The sequence below is a fragment of the Patiria miniata genome, unplaced genomic scaffold (assembly GCF_015706575.1).
Source record: "Patiria miniata isolate m_02_andy unplaced genomic scaffold, ASM1570657v1 HiC_scaffold_20, whole genome shotgun sequence".
Classification (NCBI taxonomy): Eukaryota; Metazoa; Echinodermata; class Asteroidea; order Valvatida; family Asterinidae; genus Patiria; species Patiria miniata.
Window position 1 is genome coordinate 2201451 of NW_024037059.1, and position 25041 is coordinate 2226491.

The 25041-nt window shown below is 41.0% G+C and overlaps 3 protein-coding genes and 1 non-coding gene across 5 annotated transcripts; 1 reads left to right on the forward strand and 3 right to left on the reverse strand.

The window, feature by feature from the left end:
- Positions 1 to 67: 67 nt before the first annotated feature.
- Positions 68 to 5456, reverse strand: LOC119728796 (acid-sensing ion channel 1B-like). The gene is made up of 9 exons (XM_038201190.1): positions 5144 to 5456; positions 4055 to 4307; positions 3625 to 3753; positions 3354 to 3500; positions 2852 to 2991; positions 2642 to 2706; positions 1605 to 1830; positions 640 to 731; positions 68 to 291 (listed from the first exon to the last, which is right to left on the reverse strand). The coding sequence occupies exons 1-9, from the start codon at positions 5419 to 5421 to the stop codon at positions 68 to 70; spliced, it is 1554 nt and encodes a 517-aa protein (XP_038057118.1). The 5' UTR covers positions 5422 to 5456.
- On the forward strand, positions 1709 to 22933 carry LOC119728792 (acid-sensing ion channel 5-like). 2 transcript variants are annotated; one of them, XM_038201186.1, is made up of 10 exons: positions 1709 to 1840; positions 3914 to 3962; positions 17218 to 17494; positions 17885 to 18016; positions 18959 to 19105; positions 19440 to 19579; positions 19898 to 19962; positions 21311 to 21623; positions 22017 to 22108; positions 22582 to 22933. In XM_038201186.1, the coding sequence occupies exons 3-10, from the start codon at positions 17276 to 17278 to the stop codon at positions 22773 to 22775; spliced, it is 1302 nt and encodes a 433-aa protein (XP_038057114.1). In that variant the 5' UTR covers positions 1709 to 1840; positions 3914 to 3962; positions 17218 to 17275; the 3' UTR covers positions 22776 to 22933. The 2 variants fall into 2 exon arrangements, with proteins under 2 accessions (XP_038057114.1, XP_038057113.1); XM_038201185.1 differs by lacking the exons at positions 1709 to 1840; positions 3914 to 3962 and adding an exon at positions 15768 to 16335.
- Positions 7191 to 13133, reverse strand: LOC119728795 (acid-sensing ion channel 1C-like). The gene is made up of 9 exons (XM_038201188.1): positions 12766 to 13133; positions 11265 to 11502; positions 10436 to 10564; positions 10168 to 10308; positions 9577 to 9716; positions 9319 to 9383; positions 8524 to 8749; positions 8274 to 8365; positions 7191 to 7897 (listed from the first exon to the last, which is right to left on the reverse strand). The coding sequence occupies exons 1-9, from the start codon at positions 13044 to 13046 to the stop codon at positions 7734 to 7736; spliced, it is 1476 nt and encodes a 491-aa protein (XP_038057116.1). The 5' UTR covers positions 13047 to 13133; the 3' UTR covers positions 7191 to 7733.
- A 2022-nt stretch (positions 22934 to 24955) lies between the features above and the next one.
- Trnam-cau lies at positions 24956 to 25027 on the reverse strand. The gene has a single exon. It is a non-coding gene; the product is annotated as a tRNA-Met (tRNA).
- Positions 25028 to 25041: the final 14 nt, after the last annotated feature.

Consider the following 25041-nt stretch of genomic DNA (forward strand, 5'->3'; position numbering starts at 1 on the left):
CCCCCCCCCCATAGGAACAGTCAAGTGCATTTCAGCAGAGTTTCTATATGGGCATAGGGGCATCGGTCTAAACTTGGGAGAGTAATGTCATTTGGTTGCCGTTATCAATCCGCACACTTTGCAGTGACATTTCCGTCCTGTTCCGACCTCGCTGCCGTTCCAACAAACGCCGGTGCTTGTTGAGCCCGCGCTTAATCCAAAAGTCGATCTTTTTACCAAAATAAGACAACATCTCCGCCAAGGTGATGAAACTGGCTCCTAGAAACAGACCGAGTTGGCCGCCTATGTCACCTGGAAATTGTAAAGACAGAAGCTTTAAAAGAGCTTTTATCTCGAAATTTCTCTGCTATCATCATGTTTTCTTGGTATCTTTTTAAGTTCCCTTAAAAGAAATCCAAATTACAAAATGGACTCCGGCTAAGGGGGCACTTTTACAACGTGTGGAAAACCATTCTCAACCCATCATGATCTGTTTGCCATTGGCCCATACACCAGTAGGCACGAGTCAAATTGTTCTACACATATACATTTTCTCCAATATTTGCCCTAAGCGGTGAAATTTCTCCTATAGGATTCATGCCATTTTATTCTATCCAGATAAGCTCAAACTTCGTCAAACAATCGATCCAATTCACTTACTGATCAAAGCCGATGCAGTGATGGCCTCCGATTGCTCGTACCTTTCGTAGTTGATGTCTTCGTAGAACACATCCAACAATACCCCGTTTTTCCTAAACAATAACCCCAAAAAGTTATTTAATGGGTATAGAAATAGTGTACTTAAACGGCTTAAATGTAAACCCTTTCTGACTCATAATACACTAGCCTGTTTGATATAGCCTATTCCACCATCAGACGGGTCTACCAGTTAATACTTTTGAAGTAATATACTAACAATGCGATGACTAACCACAAAATTCACGTCAGTTTTCTGATGGTTTCTTCCTAAGATATGATTAAAATCTCCCTTTCAATGAATTGTGTCCCGCCCCCCTAAAAAAATATGGGGACCGATAGGTAGTTCCCATTTAAAGCCATTGATTGGATCACCTCTGCGCGCGCTTCATGCACGATTGTTTATTTTCAAATCGCTGTTTACCTTTGTGCATGCATGGACTCTTTTCTTACCACAAAAAAGTACGCAAAATCATCAGTGTCCCCGTGAAGGTAACTTTCAAGCATTTCAACTGCTAAGGTTTTAAATACTGAACAGTACTTCCTCTCTCTTAATTGATATTTGCCAGAGACACTTTTAAAAATTCAGCAAAAATCGAAGCTCATCACTTACGAAATTGTACATTCGTGTCGTGACCTATTGCCATTTTGCAATAAAGGCTGGTTGCAGGCAAATAGTACCGTTGTGGTTTCAATTCAGGAGTTGGGATTCAGACCTGTACACGTCATGCATATCATTTGCATACATCAGGAGGGATGCCTCCTGATGTATGGAAGATTTACCGCTAGCTACCTGTCCCCATTTTTGAAGTCCGAATGACAATGGGGTCTGGGAACCAGACTATACCCTTTCAAAACCACACCTCTTGCGTGTATTCAATTGGTAAACTGCAATCACACTATGACTTTGAATTTAAGAAGATTCTTACTCTAAATATCCCTCCTCGAATAGGTCCGTTTGGTCCGGCGATGGAACAGTAAAAGACGAATAGGAATAGTCGGAAGAGTAGGAATACTGCGCCTGCGCCTTGGCCTGGAGGTCAGCGGCCACGCTGTTGCTAGGTATGGCGGCTGTGGAAAGCGAGGTGGTGAATGTTGCATAGTTACACGGCACGGGACAGTCGCATGGGTTATCCGTCCCGCCTACCAGGGTACCTGAAGACAGGTAAGATAGCAAAAATAACCCATAAAATAGCACAAGGAATGAATATATCGCGTTGCATTGTGGGACGGTTTGCGGTAACGGAATACATTATAGGCATTTTTGAGGGGGGATAGCGCAAAGAGTATCTCACAATTCTTAATTAAATTGCGAAAACATCAAGGGTACTTGCAATCGGGTTAAACAACAACAACAACAACACAATGAACATGATACCATACAACCGACATAGTATTACGCAATTTTATCAAAACAGGCCTATCAACAAATTGGGTAGTATTCATGATGTGTAGAAATGCTGTATGGAAAATTTGACAGAAATCATGTATAAAACTGTATTATAATGTACACATGCATGTGCTCATGACATCATGTAGAATACATGCATTGCTAGGCTAAACGCCTTCACAATACAATTGAAAACCGGCAAACCGTTAATAGATCATGATTAACAGGAAAGCAAGCATTAAAACCGAATGCTTGACACTCCAAGAAAAGGCAACCAAACGCATCCACCAAATAAATGCATTGTACTGAATTGAAACAAGACAGTTAAGAACAATATGATGAACTTGATTAGTTTGATAACGAAGCACTAAACATGTTGTAGATGTGGCGTTACCGGTATTACGACTAGGTGAAGTCTATATGAGTGTTGCTTCATTCTTGCATCTTGAAATCAAGAAAACAATGTCGACTTACACATTCAATATTCAAATGAAACACTGATTTACAAGCAAAAAGTATCGTCTTCACGAGGACATATTCACTTGTCATTTCTCCCACTTATACCAATGTTCTTACCCAGGGTGTTCATTGCGCAGCCGCTGGTCTGTTGGGGAGAACATTCATTCTCGTTCCCTGGGTGTCTGAAATCAAAACACATGAATTCGAGTTTGACATGCGGTATAAGTGTGATTTTGAAACGGCCCTGGCTGTTAAAGACAATGAAAAGACCGGGCTATCTGCTGCCACCAAGCGTTTGAAAACGCTCATCTAATATTTGGCTCTTACCGTACAAGCCTGCAGTTGCACTTCTCCAGTATGGCCTTAGCTCTACATTCGATGTTACATCCTTCTGCCGTGTAATGAGTAAATCTTGTCAGCGTCTTGGAGGCATTGCATTTCCCGTACGGACGTTCCAGATTTAGATACTGAATTTAAAACCAGAAAACCGACTTATTAATTAAAAGAAGAAGTTGCACTATTGGTTGCGGTTACGTTCAGTATTGTAACTTTGAATTTAGAAGTTCTTGTTTGACAAAAAACATGATATACTTTCAATTATCGCTAAACGGTGATTGTACTACAGTGTATAGGTATATAGCGGCCTAGAAGAGACTATTTGTAAGATATCTTTTTAAAAAAAATGTTGTGCTCTCCGAGCCAACGTTATGTTTTATGTACATAAAAAAGCATCAAATAGAGGTAAGTACTAAACGCTAGAGACAGGCATTTATCATGAGTTCATTTTGGGGCTCAGAAATTGTCAGTCGTTTATCGAAGAACTGTCTACCTGTTGTTTTCGTACACCTATAAATGCATACACGCCGGGTGAGATAGCAAGCCCTGCTGATTCTACCAAGGGAGGCGTCCCTTGATCGTGAATTAAAACCTTCAGCCCTGCAGGGATGTTACCGTCCACCGTTTCCGTGTATTCGCTCTAGGGTAGACAAACAAAAGTTCATGTGAGGAACAAACGAACAGACAGACGATCTAGACACATACATTTTTGAAAATGAAAAATGCAAGATGATCAACCTAACAGGCAAATGATCCTTTCGTACCTGTTGTATATCGATAAGCATCCGAACCCCGTTGCCGCTTCCAGCCTGAGTCTCTCTCAGGATCGGTCCGGTTTTCCCCGAGTTAAAAGTCCAGCAGTTGCCAAAGGAAGTAAAGACGTGAGAGAAATTCTAGAATTAAGATAAAAATAATAAATCACTGACTTTTAGAAAATACATCTCAAGAACTAAATCTCCCATAGAGATCTGGTACATATTATGCACCAGATCTAGCTAAGGTCATGTTACTTCAATGTAAAGATGAAATCTATAACTTTTCTTTTTTCAACAGAGCGGATGAAACATTTCGGGGATTGCAGTGAGCACAAGTCTTCTTAAAGGTAAGTTTAGTTTGATTTGTGAAATTGTAGTTGTTAAAAACAACAGAGAAATAAAGAAAAAGAGAATAATACCATGTTCACTTCAAACTTACCGCGGGCGAACAGCTTTTTGTCTTCCGTCGCCATTCGCATTGACGTAGGGTGACGTCATCCATGAGAAAGCCCGCCCTCAGCGTGAAGTCCGTGTAGTTGAAACTCGTGCCGTTGACCCCGTCCTCAGAAGTCACGTCCCAGTAGTCCATGCCGGCCTGGCTGTCGCCGAACGAGTCGTAGTCGTAGTCGTTTGCCCAAATGATGTAAGGCAGAAATGTTTTGTCACTCTCTGTCAACGCACTTTGTCGATACCTGCAAAAAAGGCGATGCAAATTTGTTATTTTTTATCCATAGAGAAATAAAGGAAATATTTGTACATGTTATATCCATGTATACGTAAGAAATGCGTCTAATCTGTAGAAAAAAATTATTCTTTCCATAAGCCGTCCCAAGGGGTCGCACTTCTGATATGGTTACATTCCTCCAGCAACCGCTCTAAGGGTACACCCCTGTAAATAGGCCCAAAATCCATCCGCCGAGCTCAAAATATTCTATATAAGAGAGTTCTGAGAGCCATGGAATTGGGGAATTGAAGAAATATGGCAATGAACCTCTGGCCCGGACTTGTGATTTCCGATTCTGAGCATTTTGGATGCAATTGGGCCCGAAAGTGACGCTATATATTTTAGCCATGTTGTGGAGGAATCTTTTTTCAATATGGCTACTTTTCCGCTTTGGGAAAAATAGGGGTCGTCTTCTTTTGGTGAGAATTTCTCGAAAAGTTAAAGGTCAAACCACTATAAATTGAAATAAAAATGAAAGATGACATGTTGATCATCATTTTTCTGGGCAGCCTGAATACATGTGAGAGTTCTGAGTATTTTAAAAAGAATTTTGAAGTATGAGCATTTAGCACTGGTGTCTATGGGAATTTTAATACAGGGGTGCACCCCAAATGTACACGGACGCCATCTTGGAATCTGAGCCCCGACGGCCAAAAAAATTGCTATAAAGGCTATACCAAACCATCTTTTCTGAACCCATTGTAACACAATTGTAAGATGTACACAAAACAGCCGTGGAGTGGAATAAGGAATAACACGGGTGAAGGAAAATCGGTTGCAACCTTTGGTACAAGGTTACAATACCTGTTGAAATTGCAAATGGTCACCGCCGGGAAGTCCATGTTCCTGGTGTACTCCACCGAGATTTCGGTGTTGGCCTTGTACTGAAGGAACATGTAAAACCGGTCCGAGATCTGCCAGACGCAGACACAGAGACAGGTCAGCATGATGATAATCCAGACGGTCTTGACCAGCAGCTTGCTGGCGTGAAACACCCGGGCGATGCCGTGAAGGCTGGTGGACTCGGCAAACTCCCGCTCCAGGCTGTGCTTATCTTGAGCCGGTCTTGTCTCGTGTGTCATGGTGTCGGACGATGGTTCAGCGAACGGCTGTTTTGTCCAAAGCATAACCTGTTGGTCTTCCGACAACAACTCTATTAAAACAACTAATTTAACCTCCTAATTGTTTTTGTGGTTATCGTATAACCTTGTATCAGTCCACCACATTTTATAGCCTATATATCATCCTACTGTTTACCAATGATATTGTTGATACCAAACTGCGTAAATAACTTTCGACAATGGACCTGTCAAATGATTTTACACCTTGTTCATCATCTGATACAATTTAACTTGAATAATCCTATAATTACTTATTATTTAAACTATATGAATTTAAAATTGTGCACAGGGGCTCTGACTCACAACTGGACAAAAACAGTGTGAACAGCAAATATCTGTTGTTCACGGTTTATACATGAATTACTACCGGTATTTTTTCTTGACTTTGAAACAATAAGGAGAGTATAATCATACCTGTCTGTCTAACGTGTTGCCCATCGAAATGTGCACCGTCCGATCATGTTGGCAGCTACTTGACGCGAGGCATTAAAACACAAAAACTAGGAATAGCATGACACCATTATTGAACGATGTAGCTCCTCAATATACGGATATTGAACCACCTCAATACCTATGTCAAACAAGAAGGCCTGAAATTGTCTGTTGGTTTATCATAGGATACTATAATGACTGTCGCATCTTAACAATATTCCCCAACACCAAATTCAACAAAGTGCCCAGTCGGAGTTCTTAAAACCATAGTACATCGTTCTATGTCGGCAGTTCGTGATCATCAACATTAGAGACTTTTTACACCTACGTCAATTGGTGTAGCGGGGAAGAAAAGCAACAAAAAAGGGGTCCAAAGTTTGAAAAGCCTATTGTCCCCACACTCAAGAAACTCAAACATACCCTGCCGTGGCCTTTTGAGCAAACACGGCTGGCCCATGAGTTAACTATTAATATTGATGAACTCAGTTATCATGTGAAATTGAATAGTCTCGGATATCTTATATACTGAGTACCAATACCCATTCCAAGGGTCCGTGATGCAGTGGGGACCAATCGTTGCATTTGACTCAAAAGCGTACGACATTTAAGTCGGAGTGGTGTGGCCTTGTGGTTAAGGGCATTGGATTCGGGGTCTGCGGGTAAAGCTGCAGGTTGTGAGTTCAAGTTCAGCCTGGGGTCACGGTGAGTGTGCCCTTGGGCAAGGCACTTTGTCACTCATAATTGCTTCTCTCCACCCAGGAGCAAATGGGTACCTGTGAGGGCAGAGATGGGTGTTGTGATTGAATTAGCTTCCTTGCGCCTAAACAGGCTGCATCGAGCTGTATACTCCCCAGGGAGTTGAGATGGTATTTGGAATGTTTCACGGGCCCAATGAGCAGGTGCAATAATGACGCACACTTTTATTCAAAGCAATTTTGTTTGGACTAGGGTTTGTTGTACCCGATCACGACAAATGAACATTATTATAACGATGGATAGGATTATCTGCTATTCTTTTTCTGTGTCAAATTCATGTACTTGTATGTCAGAGAGACATTGATCAGGACAAACAACATTGTGTATACCATTTACGTTGGTTGAACCCTATCCACGAGCCATATTCTCATCATCAGTGCATGATAAGTAATTTTGTCGTCAAAAAGGAACAGTTAAACAACATATAGGTGTATATCAATATACATTTACTTTTATTTTCACACAAACATGTCTTCTTAGAAGAACTTTGTGCAATAAGGAAAGAGAAAACCATTGATAGAAACAAGAGTGAACGACGTTGAATTGCTGTATATACTGGAGTATTATATTGTGACTGTGAAAATAGTTTTATCGTTTAAACGCCTATAAGACAATAACATTACCGTATAATACAAACAATAAAGATGTTATAATATCAATGCATTGCTCAATAAATTTGCGTCTACTAACGTGACCTAGAAAACGAAATAACCTGAAAAGTCAGCCAAGCGCTGACCGTATAAGGGAGTAAAAACGCTTTAATTATAAACAGGAGTATGCTTAATGATTCAGCCTCAATTGTAGAAACGAATTATTAAGACAATCGAAACTATAGGCTTTAGTGCCTTGTCCAGCAGTGTACGGCTTACTGCAGCCAGTTTATTGTCTCTATCACCTCAATTGAGGTCTAATATTCCCAGTCATTGGAAAAGCCTGCACCGCTGAGAAAGTTTACGATGAGTAGAAGTATACTGCGGTGTACGAACCAGACTTCGGCAAAGAAATGTAGGATATCTTAATTGACAACTTGTGGGGTTTACGTTGGCTAAGACACCACCGATTTACGTTTGAATAATGTGGAGTGCTTAAGTCGAAGTTGTCACAGAGGTGCTTAGTTTACATTCATCCTGCGGCCTTCTATGCTGCCTGTGAATCCATATGTTCATCTTCCTGCCGAGGTACGAGAAAATCTCTGCCAGAGTTATGAAGCTTGCTCCCATGAAAAGACCCAGTTGGCCGCCTATGTCGCCTGAAATATAGGAAATAAAACCCGAAATGTTCACTTTGAGTCCAGCATTAAATAGCACCGTTTTCTTATGGCCCAATGTACACTACAACCACGAATATATATTACATAATTCTGTAGATGGATGGCCTTGTCCCGTGGACTATAACATGTTAAACCAATTTAGCTTAGTGGACACCATTAGTTAACATATCAAGTATACTTTTTATATCTAAATCAGTTATAAATTTCCGCATAATTTATGAAACTCATGAAACCACAGCGCGCACGTGGCACAGCTTATCGTACGGCGCATGCGCACGCTCCGTGAGGCCCATGGCCTCCTAAGTGCGGGTTTTCGTTTGTGTTTCTAAGTTTGTATAGAAAACTAAAATCTTACTTATCAGTGCCGATGTGGTTATGGCTTCCGTCTGTTCGAACTTCTCGTAGTTGAGGTCCTCATAGAATATATCTAGTGAGATCCAGTTTTTCCTGCATAAAAAGTCACTACAAATTACGATGTATTTGCCGATAAGATGTTCCTTTAATAACTCGAAGCTTTTATTTTGTACATAGGTAGAAATACTTTGAAAGCACTGTCAGTTCTTTCATGTAATAGAGATTGTATGATGTCCTGCATCCTTATGTACCTTATGTACTCTCCAACTTTGAAGACTGTCTCGGACACGTTCAGATTGCCGTCCTCCTCACCCCAGGATGCGGGGTCATCGGCGTATGAAGTTAGCGACGCCAGTAGCGGGATAATCTTCGCGTTAGGTATGAATGCAGTGGAGAGAGTGGTGGTGAAGGATGTGAAGTTACAGGGAACGGGGCAGTTGCACGGATATGGATCAATATCTCCACTCATCAGATCAGCTGGAAATAGGAGAGAAAAGCAATTGCATTAGTTCATACAAGTGGAAGAAAGGTCTTCTATGCGGGGCGCTGTGGTCCGTGGTACATAGGTTCAAACCCTGACCGTGGGAACATGGTGCTTGTGCGCTTGAGCAAGGCACTTTGCTTCGTCCTTCAGATTGGACGTAAAGCCGTAGGTCCCGTGTGTTATGTAATGCACGTTAAAGAACCCAGTAACACCCATCGCTAAGAGAAGGAGTTTGCCCCGGTGTTTCTGGCAGTGGTTGCAATATGCGCCGCAGCACCTTGTAAACCATTATAAGGTGCAACATAATGGGCCTCATATTTCTCATAAAATTTATTTACCTTTCTTTAATAATTCACTTAATTACCAGCGCCGTGAGTACCTAATTGTTGGTAGATACGTGCGCTATATAAGACTCCGTTATTATTATTACGTGTTATCCCAAGCTTGTCAAAAGAGGACGCACTGCAAGATGGCCGCATGCACGCGACCGCAAATTTGTATCATTTCAGTAACAATATTCATATTTTTTTGGTAATAAATCTTTTTTAGTTATCTCACTCACCAATAGTCTTCTTTGCACAGCCGTTTGCTTCTTTGGGAGTACATTCAACTTCGTTTCCTGGGTGCCTGTGAAGTTGAAAGATACTTCAACTGAGCCATCGGCACCATAATGTAGTAAAGTCACTCTGTCTTCAACATTTGTAATATTACTTTATAATCATATTAATATTAATTGCTAGTTTCTCTTCATTTTTTTTACAGGATCGTAATTGCACCTATCGACAATAATACCAAACATTTTTTTTATTCAAATCCTTACTGGACCAGCCTGCAATGACATTTTTCCAGAACCACATCTGCTCTGCACTCAATGTTGCATCCATCGAAAGTGTAGCTATCAAATCTCTTTAGCTTCCTTGAGGAGTCGCATTTCCCATAGGGGGGCTCCAGATTTAAGTACTGCAAGAAAAGTGGATGTTCATTTCCAGGATGATATTATACTCTCTAAACTGTAGTGATATTCTTCTATGTATACAGACAATGTTATCTGCTGTGTCTTTAAATACTTCGGAATTTGAAATGTTTTCATTATATTTTCTTCAACCATCATCGTCTTGCGATATTGCTGCAACAGCTAAGAAATTGTGAAAATCATTTGCCATCAAAAGTTTTGCCCTCAAGACAGTAACAAAAGCTTTCATATTGTTTGAACATCGTTCAAACAATATGAAAGCTTTTGTTTGAAGAATGTGTACGTACCAGAAGGGATAAACAAGATGAGATCTACAAACAAAATTTGACACAGCTGACAGATTAGCCTACTGGGCCCGATATGATATCGATTACGATATAATTGCAAACATTACTAATCCTAGTGTTGCTGTACACTGTGAGTCCTATAAACATTTACCTGATGTCTTTTAACAGCCATGAAGGCGTGTACACCTGGTGACAAGGCTAGTCCTGAGGATTCCACCATGGGTGGGGTACTTTGGTCGTGAACTAAGACCTTCAAGCCAGCTTCGTCGTTCTTGGTTTCAGTGTATTGAGACTGGGTATAGCAAAGATATCAATTCACATTATGGTTTTTAGACATTCATCAGGACAATCTTACATTCGCTGGATTGAGAATATAATTATGGAATAAAAAGGGACTCATGCAATGAGTAACGGCATACCTGTTGTATATCAATATACATCTTCAGTCCGTTCCCGCTTCCTGGGTTGGTTTCCGTCAGAATTGGGCCCGTTCTGCCTGAGTTGAAAGTCCAGCAGTTTCCATAGGAAGTGAACACGTGCGAAAAATTCTACGATCAAAACAAAGTGTGATATAATGTGACGTCACTCATTTCCAGCATAACTATAGAAGTCAAAACTGAGGTGGTACAACGCGCACGCGCAATTCGCAAGCATTTTTAAAGCTGTTTTTGACCACCACCTGAAGATATATGCCCAAGATTTTCATTATGATGACGTCATCAGGCGTCAACGTACGTCTTAATAAAGGTATTACAGGCATTTTTTTCCATAAGGTTTGTACACGTTTTTCTATACACTTTGGCACTTTCATAAGGGACGCGTTATAGGTAAATATTGAAGTGACGTCATCACAAGTCATGCGACGTCACATTAAATGAATGTATTCAAATGTCTGTACTACCGAATCATGGGTCCGATTAGGTTGTAACTTGATATGTATATCGGGATGTGTTATAGGTGTAAGTCACCTCGTCATGACGTCATCATATGTCATGTGACGTCACATTTAAAGGTGCATTTTTCTTAGGTATGTATTTTAGGAACTGTGGGTCCGATATGGTTGTAACTTGATAATATGTACTTAAACTGGAAAGTGTTATAGATAACATTTGAAGGAACATTGCGTGCGCGCGTGCGATCTGCGCGCAATCTTGGTACACCCATGGTTACACCTAGTACCTGCTTCCAGTTGTGCATGTGGTAACCGCATTTATGCCAATGAGTGGCAACATTCTACATAACAGTTACCGCAGCGGAGCAGCTATTATCCTTTCCTCGCCACTGGCAACGGAGCAGTGTCTTGTTGTCCAAGAGGAATCCCGCCCTCAGCGTGAACTCCGTGTAGTTGAAGTCTGACGACAGGTCGTCCTGGAACATGTCGTTGTTCACGTCGCTCTCTCCGTACGAGTCGTAGTCGTGGTCGTTTATTGACCAGATGTGGCGGAGAACTGCTTCGTCGCCAGGGGCTAACGCGTCCTGACGATACCTGTAAAGAAGTACCGCTTAATAATTGACACAATCATGATTCTACCAAAAAAGCTTCTCGGGAGGGAATGACTAAAAAATTCCAAACCAGAATTCAAAAGTGTTGGTTGCGAGGCATTCTTCACTATGTTGATTGTCTCCAGCGTGCGAATCAGACTCCGAGGAATCACGACCCGTCGTCCCCTACATCGCGTGCATGACCAGCTGCTTACGCAGTGAGCGATTACGAGGGCGTACTTGCGTGAGAACGAAAACGATAACGACGCTAAGATTTGCCTACCTACAGCCGATGGGTTCTAGATTAAATCGTGAATTTTGTTTGTAAATGTTAATGAGTCCGTCAAGTTTGTTAAAAAAAATTGTATTTTCTAAAAACGATTTTAGTCTCCTAATTAAGTTTCAGTTTTCACGAAATGAACGCCACAAAAGTTTTATGATTTTTTTTTATAAAGCTTTGTATACGAGTTCACATGTATTTTAGATTTTCGAAATCGAGAGAACATATTTGGCACGATATTCTCTTTCACGTCATGCTATTTTTAGTTCCTATAAATTGAGATGCTAGTATCAATTTTTTTCGAAGGTGATTATCTAAAGAAATCAATACACCAAAAATTGAAATTTAGTAATAAAAAGTGCAACGAAACATTTTCCGGCGCTACGCGCCGTGAAAAGTGAATTTTCCCATACACGTCGTGTACACAGACCAGAATTACCATTCGTACATATGAATAATTAATTAACCATAATTCCAAATCCCTTTGACCTATAGTCATAAAATTTCGTGGGTATGTTCGTGATGAGTTGCTCTATGCATGTGCTGAGTTTCAAAATTGTTCGTCACTCGATGGCCGACATCTTTATGGGGGCGGAATCCCCCCCCCCCCGGCTGAGAGATGGTAAAAATAACCCAGCCCTTTTAGGGTGAAGTGACTTATACGCAAGGAAACTACAGGCGTATGTACATCGAGAACAACCCTACTCCCTAGTATGATTACTAGGAACCATACCGATCCTGGCAAATTTTAACAACATATGGGAAACTGCACACATACATTTTTTACTTTGATTCTGGAGGTGTGCCAACCCACTGTAAAACACTGTCAGTTTAGGTGTATTGTACCCATTCTCACAGATTCCAACAAAACATGCCGTTTGGGGTTTGATAGGTTGAGTTCTGTAATCGTTTCAGCATCACGTCAAATGCGTGCACGCAGACGCGGAAAGGATTGGCACGGCAGGATCGGAAAACCTAAAAACCTACCTGTTAAAGTTGCAGATGGTGATCGCAGGGAAGGGAAGATCCCCGACATACTCCACTGAGATTTGGGTGTTGGCCTTGTACTGAAGGAATCTGTAGAACCGGTCCGAGATCTGCCAGACGCAGACACAGAGACAGGTCAGCATGATGACAATCCAGACGGTCTTGACCAGCAGCTTGCTGGCGTGAAACACCCGGGCGATGCCGTGAAGGCTGGTGGACTCGGCAAACTCCCGCTCCAGGCTGGGACGGGGAGACGGATCCTCGGGGTCCGGTGTCGTCATGTCGGGATGCTGTAAATACCGTAGAAGTCAGCTGCAATTCCAATTTTGTTTCAAACTGAAACAAATAGCGCATGGGAAACCATACCCATCATTATTTGTGTGTAGGCCTGCCTAGTGCATAATGGCCGTGACATTCCACAGAAAATTAATGTCGGCCTATAACTGTTGCAGTATTGAATCATTGATGTAGTTTATGAGGAGGCAGGCCTTCAACAGCCCAACTTTTATGCTTGTGCACGTACCAGGAAACCAAATGTAGGGTAGACATGATTCTATAAGGACCTCATAAACAATGCAGCACAATAACAGGGATATTGCAACATCGAAGGACGAGCCATAATTGCCAATTGATCTGATGGCCTTGCAGTTTGATCACATTGCTTATAATACTCTTCTTTTAGCTTAACTGCAGTCATTTGAAGTGCATTCTATAATTGCACTTTGAATGGTATCGTTGTGCGTCTCAGAAGCGTACCTTTACCACATTAAATCATAAACCATAATTATCTCATTTTCCTAAAGTTCGGGCGAGCAATTTTGCAACCTTATTTATTATTGGCCTTTCGCCGAAGTGTATGAAATAAATTAAACTTGAATTTGGCGAGAGGCATTCATTCAGTGGCGCTACGCCATCTGAATATAAACAAAAGGACAACAGAGTGACATAAGCGTGCCATCGAGCTCAGAAAGATTTGAACTTGGTTTCTCTGGAGAGACTCACACACACACAAAATGAAATTTAACCGGTTTGCCTACCTCTTAAAATCGACGAATTGAAATCTCGAGATAACCTGAAGACCACAGCCCAAATACTCGTCGAGATTATTCCCCTTGCTTGCATGCGGCAGCCGAGTTTTCACTTGTAACAGCAACTAGCAACAACGTGAAGGGTTTTGATCCTCTATAGAATACATTATTTTTGTCTTCTCGTAGTAACATCATCAGGTCAATCACATCGTTTAAAAGGAGGGATTAAATGACATGAACATGTAAAATAATGCAACGCGGAGCTCACCGCTTCTCTTTTTGAGACATTCAGTCTGCATCTTAATCATTTTATGTGCAGACTGCGGTAAACATGCTGCTACGTCACTGCATGAGGGCGAGCTAAAAGCCTGTTAGCCGTGCCTTAGTGTCAAATTTATTTTATTATCATCTATCTTTTCATTATCCGCACTGATGATAATTGTCCATGCGCAATTTCGCGATAGCTAATGGAAAACGGGATTCAATAATTCACCCGTGACCTTGCATTGCTAAAGGGTTTAAGTAAGCTCAGTTGAGCAGTTATTCAACCGTTGAAATCGGTGACAACAAGCTCTGCTCCTTAAGACTTCTGCATACACAACCTTGATTCTTAATGCATGTCTCATGGCCACCACTCGTGAAACTGCAACCACTTTCTGCGTTTACTTTGTGGATTACGAACGGCATTCTTCGATGCAGGACGGGATATAAGGTTGTATTTATATGGACTAGGCCCTACATGTTATTAACTAATATGTAAAGCTGTACGTCTTGAATTATTTAAAGTCATATTCATTGCTAACGTTTTACCACCGTGCGCCATCCGTCTTTCCATGTCCCAAATCTTACTAAACAAAATTTTCAGAAACCTTGCAAAGTTGCAAACAATTTTGTTGTCGTGTCTTATGGCTCCGTGCCCTACGTCCTCATATTGTCAAAGATATTGAACCGAGAAGTCTATAATTTTTTTTGTCTCCAAAAGAATACATTTCGCCATATCGTGACAGACATGTTAGTAGTCTGGTTCCAAGACCAAAAGACTCTGACTGTTTCTGACGAATCTTAGATCAGGCAGCCGCCATGGCTAAAAAAAGACGCAGCCAAAAAACGGGACGGATCCTGTCCGTTTCCACAATGTCCGAAGTTTACCGAATGCATTTCGTCGACACTCTCGGATAGCACACGGGTATTTCAGGGTATGAACTAGTTTGTATTTACCTGGCTTGCACCACTTTAATTCGCTGCTTTGAAATGGGTGCAAAGATATCCCTGCGTCAAAAATTAAGGGTGTGTCTTTCATCATCAAACATTCTTCATATGCTTCCAAGTTCCAACTGCGGTACATGTCTTCTCGTTTAAAGGCAAATACATTTCCTCTTTGGAACTGTTTTTCCATTTTTGATGTGGGGCTGAAGAAAGAAGAGGGGAGCACCGCTGCAAGGGAGGATCATTCCACACAAAACAAACCACGTATTGTCCAAACTGTTGTTGGATCTCGTAAATTCTTGGGAGTTGTCACTTTCTGTTCACAAATCAGTGAATTTATCCTAGATGTTCTTACGCCAATAGAGTAGAACGCCACTATAAGAAACAAGACGGGTCTGTAAAAATACGTTCATTATAGTGGTCGTTCGTTATAGTGATAGTGCATTATGATAGAATTTAATATTTCGGGAGCCAAGAAGGATGTTCGTTATAGCCAAATAAATGGGCCGGGTCGTTACGGATCGTTAATCAGGTGCATTCCGGGAATCTGCTCTGCCTCTGCCATTTTTTATAGACATGATTTGTTTTTTCTTGGAGAACAGGCTTTAAATATACCTATATGTTAATGCCTTTGGAAGCATTGGTGTAACAGGTTAGTTTTTCTTTACATGTTTTGTACGAATAATACAAATTATCTTAAGCGAAATGTTTCGTTTTGAAGTTTCATTATTTCTGTTGTCGTTATCTATTAACGCTCGCAGCTACTTTTGTTGATTCAACACTCCCGAATGAACCAGATGTTTCAAACACAGATAATTCTCTGTCAACAAATTCAACAGCCTGTCCCGAAACCTAACATTGTGGATAGAGCTCCTGCACACTGCTGTACAGCGTCCTTTGTCAAAAGAGGTTGACAAATCTATTACGAATAAGTTAATACCCAATTCGCTGCCGCCTTGATCCTGACAAACCGGAGTGTTGGTGCAAACAGAGGTACGGTTGAGCACCATCCTTGACGTCTGCCTGTTTCATGAAGTTCCCTCGTATCTTTCTAAAAACTCCGGGAGTCAATACTTATGGGTGGAACCGATACCGACCCGGACCGGGAGTTTGCCGCCTCCACCACCCTCCACGGTATCGGTCGGTTGGTGGAGAGCTCTCGGGCTTACTTCAAGTTGGCCTGGCTCGCCATACTGTTGACGTGCCTCGGCGTGTGCATCTGGCAGGTCACTCTCCGATTCCAGGCCTACTTCAAGTACGAGGCAAACACTCAGATATCGACGAAGTATGTCAGTCATCTTGAATTCCCCGCCGTTACCATATGCAATTTCAACAGGTAAGCACTGGTTTGGATTTCGTCCGTCTCAAGTATAGCCAGATTGTTTCGGTCTTAGACGGAGAGGTTAAATGTGACACAAAGAAAAATTCTGGTCAGGACATACGCCTATACTTCGGAAAAAGAAAAGGAGCGGACCTGAATATTATGCATCGGATAATAGTGATATTAGTAACTGATGAATACCCATTAAGCACAATGAAACATGGACGTGTTCCCACCTCGATGAATTGGGGAGAACTTTCCAAGGAAAACGAACAAAAATCGTCATTAAATATGACTTGTTCCTCATATTCGAAACACAACATCTGACAGTAAAAATAATCTTTCAGTCTTTATTTAAATGATTAAAATCTCATTTGCATTCGATTGTTGTTATGTGATCTGCATGTGGTGTGCTGCGCAATTTTGGCGGCAACCCAAGCATGCAGTCATTTTTGTCTCAGCCTCCAACGGACAAACACGGGATTGAAAACGTCTCCAAAATTTTGTTGAAACGTCGGGAGAAGTTTGATATTTCGTTTGACCTACATCGTGAATCCTCTGGATATATCCTTGTGAACAAGGACACGCAATTTCAGCATAGATACAACTTTGTTTTTCTCCACCGTTATAGCTGCCAGTGGACAGCTAGAAAAATTGAATTTTTTTAGTAAAACGTGCGTCACTTCTGAAAGCATGGATCAATTTCAGTAATCTCTTCTTTAACGAGTGGGAAAACATGCTCGTTTAAGACATATACTTCATTGGTATTTCAAATTGGATATATTTTTAAGAAAAAAAAATTCGGATTGATTTCTTTTTCACTCGCCCTGTATAGCACCGAGGAAGGCATTTGTCATCGTTTTTTGCCACATTGGTTTTGCCTCGTTTATTTATTAGGTACCGTCAGTCGGCCATCACACCCAACGAGAGTGCCTGCCTGAAGTCCCTCATCTCGATGAACGACTACGACCACCAAGGATTTTTTAGTTCCTACTCCGAGGACGTGAATCCATGGGACTTCCTCGACTACTACCAGCAACAGAGTGACGTGGGTAACGTGGACTGCAGTGAATTCAGCTTCACCGACTTCACCAAGAGAACTGGCTTCATTCTGGACGAGGACACCCTTCTGGATTGCGACTGGCGCGGGAGGAAGGGCAGCTGTTCCGCAGCTGTAAATTGAAATATCCACCCTCGAGGAAATTCAGTCCCTTTGGGGGGGGGGGGGGGGGGGGTTCCTCCGTCTTAAAGTGCATTTGTAATAATTTAATGATGAAAAACTGAAATTTTGAATTTACTCTTTAACTGTGCAGCAAATAACTTCGACTCAGTTTCCCACACTATTTTCCCCATTTCTGCTAAGCGAAAGTGACTGAATAATGCTAAGAAAATAAAGCAAAATGAGCCTTTTCCTTAATATAGGCTTAACACTCCTGCTTATTGTGTACAATACAATTGTGCTCATTGAAGTATTCTTATATATATATATCCCTTAAAGTGGTCTTGGAATTGCTATCGTTCAAACCTGACTTGTTGTTTGTTTTTCTGAACTTTATTCCTGCAGGATTTTACACACTCGTTCACTTCCTTCGGAAATTGTTGGACTTTCAATTCGGGTAAGAATGGAGCAGACATCGTCACGGAGTCATTGCCAGGGAGCGGTAATGGTTTGAGGGTGCTCATAGATATACAACAGGTACGGATTTTCGCGCAAGTGTTCAGTTGTCTATGAGTGTGACAAGTTAAGAATAGGCCTGGGATCTAATGACGTCACGCTTTATTCACATGTGCGCTTTCCTATGTGGTAGACGGTCCCTTCTTTGTCTGGCGTCCTAACTTCGCTCCCTTATAGGACAGTGCATATATATATACACGAAGCCATTATGCGTCATCAAGTCTCAGGTTTTTTTGCTTATTGATTCCCCTTACTCGTTCATCATTCATACAGTTTTGCGAAATAAAAAGAAGAGTTCAATAGAGATCCGAAAAGAACTTTCTTACACTCGAGAATTGAGAAAATTGAGAGTAAATTTGTCTCTTTTTTTCAACTATTCGCTCTTTTCACGCTCCGCCATTGGGCTTGTAGAGCCTCGATCTGGCAAATTTACACAATAAAAATAGCCGGTCCAGTGATCTGAACGCCGACACGGGAATCACTGAACCGGCTATATTTATTGTGTAAAGTTGCCATATCGAGGCTCTGCATGCCCATGGCAGAAGTGTGAAAAGAGCGAATAGAACCAGATCCAGCTATAAGCATCATGGTCAAGACAGGCCAACAACAAGCAATAAGGCATGCTTGGTCTGACACAACCATTCTCAGTAGTACATTTCAAACGATGTTTAAAGTTTTGTAAGATACAACAGTTCATCTTCCTCCGGTAACCTCTTCAGCCTTCAGCTTCATTCAAGTAATATTGCCAGCTTTGCTTCATGCTTAATTTCTTATGCTTCTAATGCAATTTAAAAATAAATATCAAGAGCACTTCTTTTTTTATCTCGTCTACCAATCACAACAAGGCTTGAATCATTTCAAATTTGCCACTCAAATTTTCATGCGATCGATACTGAAAAAATTTCTTGTTACCATCGGAATTACAACCCTCATGTTTTTGTTTTGATTTCGGCTGAATTGCAGTCTGAGTATACGGAAACACTTGACGGTAACTGTGAGGCCGGTCTGAAGGTGGTGATCCATGACCAGGGCACCCCGCCTGCTGTCGACTCGGCTGGTATGGCCATACAGCCGGGTGTCCATGCCTACATCGCAACTCGGGCATTGAAAGTGAGTACCAACCGTGGGGGAATGTCGCAACCTCCTCCCCCCCCCACCCCCACCTCCGTTTAGTCGCTGACTAATGGTATGAAACTATAGTAAAAAGGGGCCAAAATAATAAATGGAATGCTAAAGTTCCAAAATGTATCATCTCATTTTGCCTCAGAATTTAGGAATTTGTTTTGTTAAACATTGAAGCCTTATTTCCTATGAGACGAACCCACTGTCGTCACTTGGAAAAAAATTGTAGTTTTGATGCGTTGATTTAGTAGTGGACATTTTTGCTGCCTCGTTGCATTAAACATGTTATCTGGTTCATCAACTCGTACCTTTATATAAACAGTACGTCAATCTGGAGCCGCCATGGGGTGAATGCGACTCGTCCAAGACGCTAGAAAATCAACAGGCATACACCATGGAGGGGTGTATGTCAGAATGCCGGGCCAGGCTGGTCTTTAAACACTGCAACTGTAGACTTGTCAGGTACGATAGCTGTGTTTGGGTTGCAATACGATCCTAGCTACTTATACTGTAATCATGCTTTAGGTCCATTTCATTTTGGCCTTCACATTGGACAAAATTAATGCGTCTAACGCTTGAAAGAGGTTTATCAGGATTATTGGTCTTTTAGCTTTTAGTCATTTTACGTTTGCACATTTTGTTCCTCTGCAGTATTTCTATGGACCCCATGGATCAAAGTAGTTGCTTTAAATTCCTGTCGCTATTATATCTTCTTCACCTTTTTATCGTACGCATAATATACACGGTTTGCAAACCAAATCTCATTCTTTTATGTTTTAGACATCCTGGAAAAACAGTTGAATGTACGGTTGCTCAAACGAAGGACTGCGGCATGAAAATACTGGGTAAATCCCTTTTTTTTTCTTTCGGACATTATATTTATTTTACAAATTTAATACAAAATTCAATGGTTCGTCAGATCCGAAAGAGTATGTAATAACAAAACGCCTCTTGTTTCTGATTCAGTGTTGCATTAACCTCGTCCCCAGGGTGTCGAGCAGTACTCGCCCACCACTACCTGTTCTTTCACCCTGGTATTGGATCATTTGCATGTGCAATCAATTCGTCACACCGTGAGTTACGAAAACAAGCTTGTTTTCGAAGTTAAAATGTTAAAATCTTATCCTGCCAATACACAATATCACATTTCATATAAATGTGAGCAAATTGGAAAGGAAATGAGTATTTTTGAGAAGGCGTGGACGTTATAATTACAATGAGCGTGAAAACACGTAATGCACGTTGGATTAAAAACACCAAGTACACAATACAAATCAATTACTAGCCAATTGCGGTATCGAATCAGGATATAGGAAGAAAGTATCCGATCCAGGGCTTACTATTGGAAACGAGGTTGGAAATAAAGTATTCTTAGCGCTGGGGACGAGGTTGTTGTTGCGTGAATCATTGTTAATTGAGAGGGGCGGGACTAGCTTCCTCTCACGAAGTTTACACTTTTTTGCATGCCTTGTAACCTCGACAATGTATCAGTGTTGTAGTACTTGTACTTGGCACTCGTACTCGAGTACTTGTTTTAGATTACTCGTACTCGTAGTCGTACTCCAATGTCAAAGTACTCGTACTCGAAATGACCGTCCTCGTACTCGGGTAGCAAAGTACTCGTACTCGACATGTCGAAATTGTACTCGATCATCAAAGTACTCGTACTTGAGTAGTACTCGAAAAAGAAAAAAAAGTATAGCTTGACTTACCACAGCCTTGTTTTATTAGCGATACTTTCAGTTGGAAATCGTTGATTGGCTTGCAGAGAAATCAAAGTTTCCTTTGTCTTCTCTGTGCACGTCCGGACAAACACATTTAACTGCTAGCCGTGAGTGGGTCTGTTTATCGGTCTGACTGGGCCTGGGCCAATTACGCGAAATGAACCATTTGCCGTATGTCCGTATTCGGAAATAGAAGTACTCGTACTCGTACTCGGAATACAAGTACTTGTACTCGTAATACAAGTGGTATTTCGTACACGTACTCGGAAGTACAAGAACTCGTACTCGGAGACCTGTACTTGTACTCGGTTATACAAGTAGGCCTACTCGTACTCTTACTCGTACTCGGTAACCTAAGTCCTCGGCAGAACTTGGTACTCGGAGAAAAGTACTCGACACCACAATGCAATGTTTATTTCTCATTGAGAGTTGAAGATATTTTCTCCAATGTCGTCTCTTCTCTCTTCAGCTCAAATTCAGTCAGGGGAGATCAACGAGTGCGATTGCCCGGTGCCCTGCAAATACACCCGGTTTGCTACCTCACTGTCCACGGCGTCCGTGGCTAGCCAGGTCATCGCCAACCAAATCTGGTTAGCCACACTGTTTGACACCGTCGAGTTGGGTTCCGATAGTGATGCGACGGTGACAGCAAGTCCCATTTATGGCACCGTTGGGTCGTCAAGTTCCTCCTTGTATTCCGCAAAGAGCAGTTCCTATTCCTCGTCTGATGCGGACGACGATCCCTCCAATGACACGGACCCATACGATCCTGAGTACATCAAGTGAGCTACTCTTTTGGCACTTCGTTGTTTAGTGAGAAATGATTGTATTAAGATATCGAAGGAAGCGGTGAAAACACATGGGAAATGTGGCCTTAGTTTATGCTGTAAACTAGGTCCTTCTAAAATCCTGTAAGTTTAGTCACCGATTCCACTTTCAATCACAGTTTCAAACTGTTCGAACATTTGTAACTTGACAATGAGATATCTGAGGATATTGGAAATATTTTTTTTGTACGGACAAGCAATTTCGATAATTCGAATTTTCTCCCCGATTTTATAACCGAGTTTTAATTCAGTTAAAACCCGGCTTAATTTTGCAAGTGAAAGAAAAACAGTTTGCGAATCCGGTCTATAGTCATTGTCCATATTTTTTTCCTTTTCTTATATACACAGTAAAAACTGGATAGTGTTGGATGTGTTTTACAGTGAAATCAACTTTCAGAAGTACGAGCAGTCGATTGCCATCACGCCTTCTGGGTTGATCAGTAAGTTGTGGGCTGTTTTCTCCAGTTCATAGGCCTACCAACGCCCGAAGCGGTAAAGGCACCGGTGACGGTTCATCTATATATCACACTATACGCCTACATGACTTCAGAAACACAAACTTATAGTTAGGCTGTAGGCGCCGGTACTTACCCTGAGCCTCCTGGTCATGTTTTCGAGGGAAGCGACAACGTGCAATGGATAATATAGCAACAAGATCAACATAACATCAACATAACAAGATCAACATAATTAATTCAATATTGATTAAATTGATTTACAGTAATTGAAACTAGCAGGTCATTCTCTTTCGATTTCTTTTCATTGATATAATGAAACTAAATTTGAAAGGTTTGACGGAGATCCTAAATAAGCTTTTCTTAAAGCGGTAACAGTCTTCATCTGAACTACCTCTTTTTCAAACTTGTCTCATTTGTTTACTCCTATTTGTTTGTTTGTTTTAATCAATTTTCAGGTGATATTGGAGGCCAGTTGGGGCTTTTTCTGGGAGCCAGTTTCATCACTATAGCCGAGATACTGGCCTACCTGGGCCAGCGGTTCGGCCGAGGCGTCCAGAAGACGGTAGCCAAGGGGAGGAGAATCCGGCCGTCCATGCTGACCGTTGATAAGGCCAGAAAGAAAGGAGTTGACATAGCTTGGATGGTTTGACTCTGAAAATTTAAAATCCCTCAGGCGAGGATAAAAGTACGGAAGCGTGCAAACAATCGTTTTCCAAGGGATACGTTATGGTGAACTTTGACCATTTTTATGCCAGCCTTTTCCCTATAGATGCACAATTTTAAGGTACACTCAACCAAAAAAGAAAGTCCCCCCCCTTAGGCCAAAAAAAAAGTCTCCGGTTTCTGGTATGCGCGCGCGTCGCCGTAGCCATGCGCGTCGGCAAAATGAAAATGTTGGTTTTTTTTCAATGAAAGATGATGTCTCAAAACCGCCAAACTCACTGGTTTGACTGGAATCCTGCTGCTGCACAATTCTAACGTGTTTTTACATTAGGTTATGGTCGAGAATAAGCTTTATGTGGCCTCTCTGGACTCCCATATATTTGCACTAAGTTTAGAAACCAGAGACCGTAGACTTTTTTTTTTTGGCCTTAATACTTTCTTGTCTAACTCAAAAACTACTGGGCACATCTTGCTCAAATTACGACTGATCATAGTACAGAAATAGTACAGAAATTCCTCAGCAATTCAGCCATAGTCCTTGTTTGGCCCAAAACAGTAATAATGTGTACACAATTTTGCAATTTATGACAAATGCTGCCGAAAAAAAAAGTTACACTTTTGTATACGTGCAAGGTGAGTGTGAACCACAACTTGCACGTATACAAAAGTATATCACTTGTCAATAAGGAATTTCTGTACTGATTAGTCATTATTTGAGCGAGAGGTGCTCGGTAGTTTTTTAGACAAAAAAGTATTGGAACGGGGGGGGGGGACTTTCTTTTTTGATTGATTGTAGTAGCAATCACCGAATACGAAGTCTAATATCAACTTTTTGAGACTTTGCCTGTGTTGGAAAGTTTATTTATTCCATTTTTTAATGGATTCCGAATTGCGTTTGTTTGCTTGTTTTTATAATTGATTTTTTAAAATGTTTTTGTAAGACGTTATCTTTGTCGTTGTTCGCAACTATTATATTTCTCATGAGAATCATATAAGTATATCATTAATATCGCATTATTGGAAGTGTGTTTCTTATTATTTTACTAAATCTGTAAAACGTTGTTGCTTCTTATTATTTTACTAAATGTGTAAATCTTTGTTACAAAATCAGTAATCTCACCACTGCATGCTAGTACATAATTATATCATTATTTAGTTTTAATTTAGCATTTTGATCGTTATCCCATTAAGCGTATCGGTTTTCTTCACTTGAGATTCTTTGTAGTCATCGCTTTTTGGATTTCTTTGGATGTTGTTCAAGGATTTAGCTTTTTCTCTATATTTGACGACCACATATGCCTTTTGTGTCGCTATTTTGTGTATCATTGTCATTAAATTTTGAAAGTCTTGTCCAACACTGGACGTCACTATCTGACTTCGTGGATGCCAAAAACGTGGCTCTTTTCTTCATTGTATTGAATGTTCATTATTGTACAAGCATTACAGATCACTGTGTGGATTTCCGACAAAAAAGATGTCCGCAGGTAAACCAGGTAGCAGCGACGTTGTGTGGACTTGCCCACGTCCCAAAAGTGTTTTCCCCTCTCTGGAAAACAGGTTTAGAGGCATTTTTGGTTGGGTTTATTTGTGGCAAAATGAGGAGAAACACTAAAGGGTTTTTTTCACAGGTTTTTCTTAACTACACAAAAACAAAGGAATTTCCACCCTACATGTACTATGTCTGCTCAGACGGTAGTGAGAAAGCATATATACGAACGACTGAAACAAAGTATACAAAGCGAATGCGCCATGACTGTTTTGTGAAGTTTACCATTCGGTATAGCGCCTCCCATCTGTTCTTGTTTACACACGTAACACTAATAGCTCCATCTGTGACCTTAAACAAATAAGATCGTCGTGGCTTCTCGTGCATACTTATTAATAATGATTTTACAAACAACAAAATGAGATAATGAATTACTGACAAAAGAATTTTTTTTGCACTAAGTGTGCAAACAGTGCGCATGTGGAAGGAGGTAAACATAATATTTACTTTCAAATTTAATGAAGTTTCACACAAAGAATATCATTTACGCTACAACTGGACTAAAAAAAAAAAAAATTAAAAATTGTATTTTTAATGAGGCACCAATTCAGACGGATTGGTATTTCATTGGATCGTAATGGCAAAAAAAAGAAAATGAATAAAAGAAAATTTCAAAAAGTTAGCAGAGCGAGGTTTCGATCCTCGGACCTCTGGGTTATGGGCCCAGCACGCTTCCACTGCGCCACTCTGCTTGATGCAATAATCC